The 13602-nt window shown below is 43.4% G+C and overlaps 1 protein-coding gene across 1 annotated transcript in view; it reads left to right on the top strand.

The window, feature by feature from the left end:
• Positions 1-13602, top strand: part of pax10 (paired box 10) — a 103048-nt gene that overhangs the window by 74346 nt on the left and 15100 nt on the right. The window contains exon 7 of the mRNA XM_066708787.1: positions 5796-5925. Coding sequence (XP_066564884.1) covers positions 5796-5925 — 130 coding nt within the window. The remainder of the gene's footprint in view (positions 1-5795; positions 5926-13602) is intronic.

The raw sequence follows: 13602 nt of genomic DNA, 5'->3' as shown, positions 1-13602 counted from the left end.
AGGCCAGGGGGCCTACCACAGAAGCAGACGGCGTGCTAGACAGTACAGTCTGTGCAACCGGAGACCTCCTTGCCTGTTGATATAGGCAACCACCGTTGTGTTATCCATCAGAACCAGCACATGTCTGTCCCGCAGGACTGGCAAGAAATGAGACAGTCCAAGGAGAACTGCTTGTAACTCCAGGACATTGATATGGAGGGCCCATGCTGCCTCCTTCCACCTGTCTCGGACTCCATGTCCATCCCAGACTGCTCCCCAACCTTGCTTGGAGGCATCTGTCATCATAACTGCTCCGCCACCAATGGAGCACCTTCCAACACGCCGGAGTAACTGTGACTCGGCGTGCTCGATCGCGGCAAGGATGTATCCTGAGAGACCTGAACCACCACTGCAGCGGCCTCAATTGGAGGAGGCCGAGGGGGAGGGTCTGTGATGCAGCCGGTAGGAGGCCCAGCAGCCTCTGGCAAAGGGACACCCTGATACTAGCTCTCAGTCGGAAGAGGGAGAGACACGTGCATATGGAGGCAATTCTCTCTGGCGCCAGCATAGCGAGCATGGCAATGGAATCGAGGCGCAGTCTGAGGAACTGTGCCTGCTGAGTTGGCATCAGGCGGCTCTTCTCTCGATTGACCCAAAGGGCCAATTCGAAGAGGCGGCCTAAAATCAGGTTTGTGTGTTTCTGAACCTGCTCCCTCGAATGAGAACAAATCAGCCAGTCATCTAGATATCTAGACATCCATGCACTTGGAAAAAGTGCGTGGGGCTAGCGACAGGCCGAAGGGGAGAACAGCAAACTCAAACGCTCAGCCCTAGAGGGCGAAGCGGAGAAACTTCCATGGTGAACCAGTCGCAGGGTTTGATGGCCTGGGAGAGGTTGAGCATCTTGAAGAGCAACACCTTGAGATGGCGGTTCAGATCCAAGATTATTATTATTATTATTATTATTATTTTTGTCATTTAGCTGACGCTCTTATCCAGGGCGACTTACATTTGTACCCATTTACACAGCTGGGTATTTTTACTAAGTGAAGTACCTTGCTCAAGGGTACAACAGCACTGCCCCACCCGGGATTTGAACCCGGAAGTATGGGGAATAGAATCCCTCGTGCTGCCCCGGTGGGGCCCATTGCAGCGCTGCACACTGCAACGGGTCTCTCACTCGCATCCACACCAAGCCCTGGAAGGGGGGCGGACATGTCTGAAATTGTAGGGAGTAGCCAACTGATATAATTTGGAGCACCCAAGAGTCCTGGGTGCGGAGTTGCCAATTCGAGAGTTGCTGGGGGGTGTAAGGGTGGGCCAGAGGCTGCTGGAACGCCTCAGGGACAGGGCTCGGGTGGTGGAGGGGGTGGGGTTGGGCCGGGTCCCTTCCTACCATGAGCTGCTGTGGGCTGCCGGGGGCCAGGGCGGCGAACCTGGGGGCGGGGCTGTGACCTGGGCTGTGACCTGGGATGTGGCCTGGGAGCCGCGGTCGGGGGGCCTCCCCGCTGGAAAGCTGCCGCAGACAGCCTGCACTGCTGGGCCTGAGGTGCAACAGGGTACACCCGGGCCAGCTGCAGGGACTGCTCCCTCTCCTAGAGGGTGCGTGTCAGCATCGCCTCCACAGGGGCCAAAAGTGAAGCGGGCGTCCATGAGGCAAGTCCTGTCTGCCTCAGGGACCCACCGTGCCTGGGACAGCCAAAGCTGGTAGCGCCACCACAATGGCTGCCATGGGATCACCTAGTCGCCCTTGCCCCCTGGCGCATCACCGTGACGAGTTGGTCCGCCGCCGCTGCTATCTCAGAGATAGGGGACATGGTTGGTGATGCGCCATGTTGCTCTGAGGGCTCAGCTAACTGGGCCAAGTACAGGGCCAGCAGGCTCTCAGTTTTCCTGAGGCGAGCCACTTGGGCTCCAGCCTCATAAGCCCTCCAGAGCAGCTTCTCCGTGACGCAACACTGCCTGTTGAGGCAGGCCAGGTCGCATAGATCCACAGACAGCGGAGGTAGGGAGACAAGCGTGGGTTTGGTGGCATTCACGTGGGGAAATTCCACCAACCCACTTCTGCCACACCCTGGCTAGGGCGTACTTCTCCTGGCTAGGGCGGGGGCTGTTGCCGGATGGTCCCAGGTGGCCCTCAGTTCCTCGAGGAGGTCAGGCAGCAGCGGGAGGGCCCATGTGGGCCATTGTGTATGCTGACCCCTCTTGAATCTGGAGCGTGGTGGGGTAGGTTCAGAGGGCCAGGGGAGCTGGAGAGACTCCACAGCCCTCTGGATGACTGCCCAGAACTCTCTGGCCTGTCCCGTGGGAGCAGGACCAGGGGCACACAACACCTGAAACGCTTCTGCAACAAGTGGAGCGCCTAGCGGGCCTGCCGCTGTAAGTGTGTCTCCACCTGGCAACGTTTATGTACATGGGGGCACTGCAACACCAACCACACGCAACCTTGCTGTTGCCGGAATGAACACTGTGTATACCAAGCACCAGGTGCCGGATACAAGCGCCATGTAGCCCCATAGGCTTAACCACACCGTGTGTGCTGGGGTTTCCGGGAACACTGGGTGACGCGGAGTCCGGGGTCCGAGGTGGCCGAGGGTAGTAGACCAACAGCCGTAACGGGATCTAAAACCGAGGCCTACACGCACGGACGGGGAGGGCTAGCAGAGCTCGTTCTCAGTGAACTGAGGGAGCGAGATCTCCTACAGCCACAGCTGTGGGCTGTAGAGTGGACGCAAGCCGGCGGAGGAGCACCTCACGTGGGCGAGATCTCTTATGACACACCGAGGCTCAGGCCAGGCAGCCAGGCCTCGGATTTTACTGCCGCTGCTAGCGCTCCTTCTGTGGAGGAGAAAGCCCTGTAGGCAAAAAACAACAACACAGCAAGCAGTCGGAACATATAAGGCACTACATAAACATGACTATTATTCTTAAAGTGTACTATTTGTATCTGAAACTGAAACCGAAGTGCACCAGAGCCCCGGATCGTGGACGGATTAGCTATCGATAATAACTAAATAATATCAGCACAGCCGTGAAGCCAACCAACCAAATAATAATCATTGTTAAACATCAATAAGGGTCTAATGCACGGACAAGACACAGAGAGCTCACATTCTCGTGTCCAGGCAAAGCAGCAAAAGAGGACGAACCTATGCTAACATCACGTTTTATGGAACAGGATGTGGGAAGGGACCTGTTCTGAGTGACAAGCGCAGGGGCCAATGGCAGCTTTGATAGAGTGATGTTTCAATCAGGTTCCTACGGCAGTGCACAGAAACCCCCTCCCCCTTGGGCAGTGCTTCCGACTTAAAAGATAACCTATGTGTGTATGTATATTTATATAATTTACAAATTAGAATAGCTTGGGGGTGCAGTCTGAAGACCTTAATGGCCTTGGTTGTATTGACAGTAAGACGTTTGAACAGCCTTCAGTGCAATTAACTAGTAACATTCTTACAGACATAAAGAATGAAAACACAATTTTAATCATTTTCCCCTCTAACAGTAAGTAAATTAAACTAAACCATACTGATTTAAATGAGCATGGCTGTCTTTGTTAGTTAGATAACTCTCCAAGGTCAAACAAAAACCTTATAGTATACTTATACTTTCTTACAGAAATAAAGAATGCACCCCATGATGTTAAGAAAAAATTAAATTAAAAAATACTACTCTTATGATAGTTGAGGGACTAATTATAAGTTTTTCATCTTCGGTCAAATTAGTTTTTTTAACATTCTTCACAAAAAGTATAAGACCAGACTTTGTTGCTTAGCAACAACATGTAAGCAAGGGCTAACTTAGGACCTGCAGTCTTATCACAAGGTCTTACATAAGTCCAATTTCATAGGACTTAGACTAAGGCTAAGACTTAAGGTAAGACCTTTTTACTGCAACCAGTCCCTGGTCTCTGGGATAGTTAGCAAACTTGTCCATTTTTGTAAATTATACTAAAATAGGTGGCTCAGCAGATACAATCTTGGCAGCACGGTTTATTCAAAGGGTCTTGGATAATATTCAGTTGTGGGCTGACACCTGGCAGATGAAAGTCAAAGTGCAAGGTACTACATGCAGGTAACAAAAATGTTCATTATAATTGCACTATGGGAGGAACAGAACTGGAAGAAGTAACATATGAGAGAGACCTAGGAGTTGATGTGGACTCATCACTTTCCCCATACAAACAATACGGGAAGCAATAAAAAGGCAAACAAAATTTTTAGGTATATTGTCAAAAGTATAGAATATAAAACAAGGGAAGTAATGTTAAGACTGCACAATGCAATAATTATACCTCATCTGGAATACTGTGTAAAGTTATGGGCACGACACTTCAAGAAAGAAATCGTTGCTCTAGACGCAGTTCAGAGGCAAGCAACCAGACTTATTCCAGGTTTTAAAGGAATGTAATACATAAATACTTGTTTTCTTCCATAAAATGCGCATTTGATGTGGATAATAACAACTAAGAATGTGAATACTTGTCAGAATTAAGCACTTAAATGTTCACAGACGTTGTTATGCCTTTTATTTGTTTCTCACTGCTATGGTGGGGTGGCACCCCAGCGCCCCTAGTATACGATCCGCCCCTGCAACAGGTGTGTTCTTTCAATCAAACTGTGATCAAGAAAGACAAAAAAATGTAAGGAATAAAACAATTCAAACAGCTCATGAATATTAAATGTAAAAAGATTGTGAAGGAAAAAAGCAAAATGCAATCAGTTTGTGAATATTAAATATAGAAGAAAAAGTGATTTGTAATAATACAAGCATAACAGAAACTAATGTGAATTTAAGAGACAAAAGTAAACAAAACACAGCTTAGACAAAGTAATTTCTGTGACATTATTTTTATTTTTATTATTATTATTATTATTATTATTATTATTATTATTATTATTATTATTTTCTTAAAGGGTTGTATCAGGATTGCCAACTCCCTGTAATTCAACACATGATCATTACCAGAATCACAGGCTCACATGGAAGTAATCATTTTTTTCACTTGCTTGCTGATTTGACACGTGGGATCTTGGCGGGAGTCAGAATGGGAGAGGATAGAAGAGGACTGGAAGACATGCACTGACAACTAGATGTCAGTATTGTTACGTGTTATGCAGACAGGGCTGTGTTGAGTGAGTGAGCAAGGAGCAGGGTTGTGTGACAATGGTGCTACAGCTACAACAACAATAATCTTCTGCATCTTAACCCCTTCAGACATGTTCATGCCCCACAGAAGTCATGTACATCATTGTACACAATGTGAACAAAGGATGATGAAGAAGATGATGATGATTATTTATTACATACATGTATTGCGTATTTACCTATTTACCTGGTTACAGATCAGATGTGTCTTATACAGATGATTTGTATTAAGCATATTATGTGGAAATGCTGTATCTGGTCAGCATTATTTTATAATTTACTAAATATTATTTCAGGTTTAATTAATGGCTGGACAATTATGAATTGCTCTATATATGAATTGCTGTAATGTTATTTTTTTCTCTCTCTCTTTTGCTCCCCTCTCTTTCTCCTCTCGCCATCTCCCCCCCTCTCTCTACCCCACCTATTCCCCTCTGTCCCCCCTCTCCCTCTTCCCCCACTCTCTCCTCCTTTTTATTACACCACCTCTTCTCCCTACACTCTCTCTCCTCTCCCACATCTCAACCATTCTCTATACCTCACTCTCTCTCTATATCCCCCACCCTCTCCCCTTTCCCCTCCTCTAACCTCCACTCCTATCTTCCCACCCACTCTCCCTCCTCCCATTCACCCACCCTTCACCACTCTCTCAACCCCCCCCCCCCCAGCCCGTCCCCACCCAGTCTTCCTCCTCCTATTCCTGTATGATCCCTCCGAGGCAGTCCGTATCCTCCCGCAGCTATGACACTTCCTACAGTAGCCCTCACGTTGGCCAAACTACAGCCAGCACCTCCACAGGTAAGTCTCAAAGAGTCCAATTTCAGATTCAAATCTTCAAAGTTTTATTTATATGAATCACTATGAGCAGTTTTTTTACACTGTCCACTCAAAAGCAATCAGATTCAAAATTAAATTAAATACATACATACATACAGGTGACAAAGGAAAAAAACAACATAAAGTGTCTCAGTAAGGTGTTGGGCCACCACAAGCCACCAGAACTGCTTCAATGCGCCTTTCTACAAGTCTCTGGAACTCTTCTGGAGGGATGGAACACCATTCTTTCAAAATATATTTCCTCATTTGGTGTTTTCTTGATGGTAGTGGAGAGCGCTGTCTAACACGTCAGTCCAAACTCTCCCATAGGTGTTCAATTGGGTTGAGATCTGGTGACTGCGAAGACCATAGCATATGATTCACATAATTTTCATACTCATCAAACCATTCAGTGACCCTCATGCCCTTTGGATAGAAATATTTCACCATTGGATATAAGTAGATCACTCAGAATAACTTGTAATGATTTACAGTGACCCTTCCCTCTAAGGGGACAAGTGGATCAAAACTATGCCAGGAAAATGCCCCCCACAGCATAACAGAGCCTCTGGACCCCCTCACTGTAGGGGTCAAGCAGTCAGGCCTGTACCGTTCTTTTGGTGTACGCCACACGCCAAGAATATGGTGAAGGATGACTCATCTGTAGACCAGTGCCTATGGTTTTTGCACTACTCAACTGGGCCTGCTCAACATTTGTATGCATGCCACAGAGCATGATAGGATGTTAATTGCTTCATTGTATCATGCAGTAAACCTGTTTGGAGGCATCTGCATTCGTTATGTTCCTCCACTCATTTATTCAGGTTTGTCCTTTAATGTGTCACCCGTTTGTATATACGTACATATGGCATTTACAGTTCTAAATAGATTATAATATAAATCAAAGTAAAATAATGGTAGTAGGAATTACAATTATAACAATAACAGGAATAATAATAATAAAAACAATGCTGCCCCATTCCTCGTAGCTGGATAACTGAGATAGCCAGATACTTTTCAAGATAACTTGACAGAGGTCTGGCTTTTTCTGTTCCGGATAAGTCTCGTCCAGCTTTGCAACTGGACATTCTTCTTTTCAAAATTGCTCAAGCTCCATCAAGTTGGATGGGGACCTTTGTTAAACAGCAATTTCAACTCTTCCCACATATTCTCAAATTGCGTAAAACAGCACTTAGCGTTGAGGCTGAAAGCTGAATTTTGTTCTCATAGACCATAGGATCTTTCTCCACTTGGTCTCAGAGTCTCCCACATGCCTTCTGGCAAGCTCTATTGCTTGTTTTGCCACTCTCCCATAAAGGCCACTTCATGATGTAGTTTTGTTAGGAATTGTACTAACGGACTGTCTCCCAGAGACAGATGTATTTAACCTGAAATCATGTAACACACTTTAATTGCACAGAGGTGGACTCTATTCAACTAATTACGTGACTTCTAAAGACAATTGGTTTCACCACAGCTCAATCAGGTGTGTCATAGCAAAGGGGTGATTACTTATGTATTCAATTATTTTCTATTTTGTATTTGTAATTAATTTAGAACATTTTGCAGATTATATTTTTCACTTTGACATTACGGACATTTTCTGTGTTGATTAGTTGCAATAAATCCATTCTGATTTCATGTTGGAACACAAGGGGGGTGAATATTTTTGAGAACCACTGTGTGTATATGTATATGTAATATATATGTGTGTGTGAGAGAACAGCATTAGTAATTACATGTGTACTTCCCAGCACATACACTCACCTAAAGGATTATTAGGAACACCATACTAATACTGTGTTTGACCCCCTTTCGCCTTCAGAACTGTCTTAATTCTACGTGGCATTGATTCAACAAGGTGCTGAAAGCATTCTTTAGAAATGTTGGCCCATATTGATAGGATAGCATCTTGCAGTTGATGGAGATTTGTGGGATGCACATCCAGGGCACGAAGCTCCCGTTCCACCACATCCCAAAGATGCTCTATTGGGTTGAGATCTGGTGACTGTGGGGGCCAGTTTAGTACAGTGAACTCATTGTCATGTTCAAGAAACCAATTTGAAATGATTCGACCTTTGTGACATGGTGCATTATCCTGCTGGAAGTAGCCATCAGAGGATGGGTACATGGTGGTCATAAAGGGATGGACATGGTCAGAAACAATGCTCAGGTAGGCCGTGGCATTTAAACGATGCCCAATTGGCACTAAGGGGCCTAAAGTGTGCCAAGAAAACATCCCCCACACCATTACACTACCACCACCAGCCTGAACAGTGGTAACAAGGCATGATGGATCCATGTTCTCATTCTGTTTACGCCAAATTCTGACTCTACCATCTGAATGTCTCAACAGAAATCGAGACTCATCAGACCAGGCAACATTTTTCCAGTCTTCAACTGTCCAATTTTGGTGAGCTTGTGCAAATTGTAGCCTCTTTTTCCTATTTGTAGTGGAGATGAGTGGTACCCGGTGGGGTCTTCTGCTGTTGTAGCCCATCCGCCTCAAGGTTGTACGTGTTGTGGCTTCACAATGCTTTGCTGCATACCTCGGTTGTAACGAGTGGTTATTTCAGTCAAAGTTGCTCTTCTATCAGCTTGAATCAGTCGGCCCATTCTCCTCTGACCTCTAGCATCAACAAGGCATTTTCGCCCACAGGACTGCCGCATACTGGATGTTTTTCCCTTTTCACACCATTCTTTGTAAACCCTAGAAATGGTTGTGTGTGAAAATCCCAGTAACTGAGCAGATTGTGAAATACTCAGACTGGCCCGTCTGGCACCAACAACCATGCCGCGCTCAAAATTGCTTAAGTCTTTCTTTCCCATTCAGACATTCAGTTTGGAGTTCAGGAGATTGTCTTGACCAGGACCACACCCCTAAATGCATTGAAGCAACTGCCATGTGATTGGTTGGTTAGATAATTGCATTAATGAGAAATTGAACAGGTGTTCCTAATAATCCTTTATATGAGTGTATATTGGGGGTGCTCACGATGCGTACATCTGGCATCAGGCCAGACCATAGCTTATGACATGGTACCCAGACCAGTGTCTACTGCATACAACAAGGCTCTGAAGAATCCCCTTTTTAATTGCTTACAGAAATCAGACTGTAGGGTAGATTGAATCAAACAGAGTCTTTATTCAAGCTGTTGGAGAAAAGTAATACACACAGACACGCAGGTCTCTGTCCTTACTTCCCTAAAATCATAGAGCTTACAGGGTGTTATATACATACTGCGATATCCTGGACAGGGATACAATACCATAATTGTCTGTATTTAATGCAGGGTAATATGCATATGCAGACTCAATCAGAATTAATGTGTGTTCAACATGTCTAGCACAGGGATCGGCAAAGTTTTTGGGCAGAGTGCCAGAGTACTTGGCGTGCCGGGGGGGGGATTATTATGGTTCCCATCTATACGTTACCTGTCTATATACACCGATCAGCCATAACATTATGACCACCTGCCTAATATTGTGTAGGTCCCCCTTTTGCCGCCAGCACATCCCACAGATGCTCGATTGGGTTGAGATCTGGGGACTTTGGAGGCCAAGTCAACACCTTGAACTCGTGATTCATCAGACCAGGCCACCTTCTTCCATTGCTCCGTGGTCCAGTTCTGATGCACATGTACCCATTGTAGGCGCTTTCGGCAGTGGACAGGGGTCAGCATGGGCACCCTGACTGGTCTGGGGCTACGCAGCCCCATACGCAACAAACTGTGATGCACTGTGTGTTCTGACACCTTTCTATCAGAACCAGCATGAACTTTTTCAGCAATTTGAGCTACAGTAGCTCGTCTGTTGGATCGGACCACACGGGCCAGCCTTCACTCCCCACGTGCATCAATGAGCCTTGGCCGTCCATGACCTATCACAATTTGGCCCTTGTCAAAGTCGCTCAGATCCTTACGCTTGCCCATTTTTCCTGCTTCTAACACATCAACTTTGAGGACAAAATGTTCACTTGCTGCCTAATATATCCCACCCACTGACAGGTGCCATGATAACGACATTATCAGTGTTATTCACCTGTCAGTGGTCATAATGTTATGGCTGATCGGTGTATGTATTACATTTACAGTAAATAACACATTAAAACAATGCCAAAACAAACTACCGATAACAATACTACAAAGTAATAAGTCATACAAAGATAAATGCATACATACAGTGACTAATGTAAATGCTCAGTGATGCCCTGTATTCAATGAAATAAAAGTAAATTTAAAACAAAGTTAAATGTATACAGACTGTTAAAATAAATTACATTGAATAATAAAATTATCATTTAATTTTTGCACCTAAACACGTGTATAAAAAAAAAAAAAAATTGGCTCTCATCCTAAACTGTGTCCTTTTTAGTAGCTTCCTTGGCCCTGCTTCTGACTGCTAAGGTTGAATATGTTAGGCTGGTAGTTTGTTGTCATTAAACGCAAACATGCATCAGAATGGTCAGTGGTCAGACAGCTTCTAACTGGACTTAGTATTGTTTTCATTTGTGAAAACATCTGTTCACAGCGGTAAGTACACCCAAATGCCAACAATAAGGCAAAAGCTAACTTTTTCATGCTGGTGTACTTCGAAGGAAAGGAAGACCAACATTCCATGATCTTGGTTTGCTAGCCAGTTTCATTTTCAAGTTCACCTCACAGAGATTTTAATTTTGATACCCAGATACATGAGCGTTGGAAATCAATAAGTTCCAAATCAAATCCATCGATGTCCATCCCATCAAAATACAAAAGTTGTATGTCGCTATTCTTTGTATTGTCAGGGTTCACAAGAAATGAAAACATGGGTCCTTTGTCTTGAAAGTCTTGGAATCATCGGGTGAACTCATCTTCAAGCTGTACCATGTATTTGCATATGTCTTCAGTGATCACTCAATGCTGCTCGGAATGGGTTTTCAGAGTGGGGAAGTAACAAAATGCAGATGTTTCGATATCTCGCCTGAAAACCGATAACTTAGCAGAGAAAGCTTTCTAGTCTTCGTACAGTTGAAGAACGGTTTTCTCTGTCCCTTGTAGCTTATTCAGGTCATTTAAGTGTGATGTGATGTCTGTCAGAAATATCAGTTTTGTCAGCCATTTGTCATCTGTAAGGTCTGCATATTGTTGATTACTTTCTTCAAGGAAGCGCTTGATGGGTTCATGACGGTGCTCCGTCAGTGGTAACAGAAAGCACTTTATGCAGATTGATTTGCTGTTGTGTGAAAAGGTCTTTGACTGCATTAAGTATGTCCGTAGCTTTTGTAGTGCCATGCAGAGCATTAAAAGAAAGCAGTTCTTGCTTAACTGTCCCATTGCTACAGTAATGAGCAATTATAGCCAGATGGGGGACATAATTTATGTCTGTGCTTTCATCCAGCGCAAGGCTCATCACGTCAAACGTTGATGTAGGTCTTCAGTCATTTGTTTCCTAACATCAGTTGACATGTCATCTATTCGTCTTTGAACTGTCCTGGCTGACAATGGCATTTCTTCAATACAAGCAATGATGTCCTTCTTGTTCACAAAGTTGTGAAATAATTCCTCAGCAGAGTTTACGAATGCCTCCTTTATGTACTTTCCATCCGTGAAACACTTGCCTTTCCGCGCTATAGCTAGTGCTACAACGTAGCTTGCCCGTGTAGGTAAAGTTTAAAGCCTTTTTCGTCACAAACGTAGAAAAGCTGTTTGTCTGTTTTTCAAAAGAATCAACAGCTTTTCTAATTGACTCACGTTTTGTCTGCTTCATCAAAAATTTTGCTTCATGCTTGGTTGTGAAATGCCACTGGACGCTTGAAGTATGAGATGCCACACTTTCACTGCACAGACTACAAACAACATGATCCCCTTTCTGTATAAATCCATACTCATCTCTCCATGCCGGCTGAAATTTGTGAATGTCTAATTTAATGTTTTTACTTTCCATAGCTGGGCCTCATAACACCACACTTTACTGTTAGTTTATGATCAATGGTGTTTTGTGTCATATCTCTTCCGTTCAGTCAGCTTCTGTACAATCTTTTTTTTTTGTGTGTGTATTATACCCATGACCATGGGCAGGTCTCCAAATTGGGGTAGGTGAGACGCACATTAATGAGATGCATCACAAGTTGTTTTGGGATTATTATTTTTTAATAATAAAATTAATTATTGTAAAAAATAATAAATACATAAAAAACATACAAATTGCTGAACAGCTTTAACTATCATTAAATGTTTTAACATTTCCTGACATTACGAGAGGATTCGAATTATGAGTTTTGTTTTAGTTTTAGATTTTTTTTTTCCTGAGCAAGATTATTATTTCTTAATCATCTTTGTGAAATATATATATATATATATATATATATATATATAAAAAAGCACAGTGTGACTCTATACATCCCCCCCGCCACACAAAAAAAATAATAGAAACAAAGGTCCTACTACAACATTCTGAAAAGTGCATTGTGTGCCAAGCAAAATGTCTTGGCATGCCACACTATGGTATGCGTGCCGGGGGTTGCCGACCCATGGTCTAGCACAGGGATGGCGAACCTTTTTTGGCTGGAATGCCCAAAGTCTGGTTTGTATACTTTGCCAAGAGCCAAAGGGTGTCAATAATAAATTAGGCATTTAAAAGTTTATACAGGGGCTAAACGGCATTTTTTTTCCAATATGTATATTTATTTTTTGTAGTAATGAGGTTATTAAGCAAACATGCTAACAAAACAAACTGCAATACAGAAAAATAAAAAAAATTATGGACAGAGAAGACAATCCCACCCACCCGCCACCTGCATCCAATGCCAACCTCCCCCCACCTTGAACCCACCCCCTTATCCCTCAGTAGTCTGGAGAGCAAGTGCAGCTCCAGTCTGCTAATGGGACTTCTGCTGCAGAATATGAAGCTGAATGAAGCGAGGCACATATTCTTCCCAAAAAAGATTATAAATATGCAGGTTTCATTCATTTCACAGATTATTGTAAATTTACAAATATAAAAAGCAATACTAATAGCACTTCAACTAGCTCAATCATTTTTGGAATGTGTCCCTTTTTATTTTGCACAATGAGAATCTTTAATCCTCATTCAGATTAAATCAATCTTAATTGTACATAGTGGAACACCATGCCAAAGCATGTCACAACATTAAAGAATAAAGAATAAGTACAATGAATACATAATTTAAATGTTGAAGTATTAATACATTGCAGTAGAATGCATGAATCACATTTCATCACGCATTAAGTTTGAGGATTATAATGCTAAAATACATTTAAAAACCCCATTAAAATCACAATCTACCCCCAAAACAAAGCCACACAGATTCTCCCATTCCCCTGCCATTACATACAAGTATAAATGTGTTAATTTGGCTCCATTAGTAACCCTTCCCTATTGTTTTGTGTTTTGTTTGCACTTGCACTCAATCATTACCAATGCACATTCGTTTTTTTCAACATATATTTACTTAATATTTACTGCTTTTACATTTTGTAAAACAACTAAAATACTAATAGATTAATATACTCTGTGTGGCACTTACAGTGAGGGGAAAAAAGTATTTGATCCCCTGCTGATTTTGTACGTTTGCCCACTGACAAAGAAATGATCAGTCTATAATTTTAATGGTAGGTGTATTTTAACAGTAAGAGACAGAATAACAACAAAAAATCC

The sequence above is a fragment of the Amia ocellicauda genome, chromosome 7 (genome assembly GCF_036373705.1).
Source record: "Amia ocellicauda isolate fAmiCal2 chromosome 7, fAmiCal2.hap1, whole genome shotgun sequence".
NCBI classification, from domain to species: Eukaryota; Metazoa; Chordata; class Actinopteri; order Amiiformes; family Amiidae; genus Amia; species Amia ocellicauda.
The sequence above is the reverse complement of the archived record's forward strand: the minus strand, read 5'-3'. Positions and strand labels throughout refer to the sequence as shown.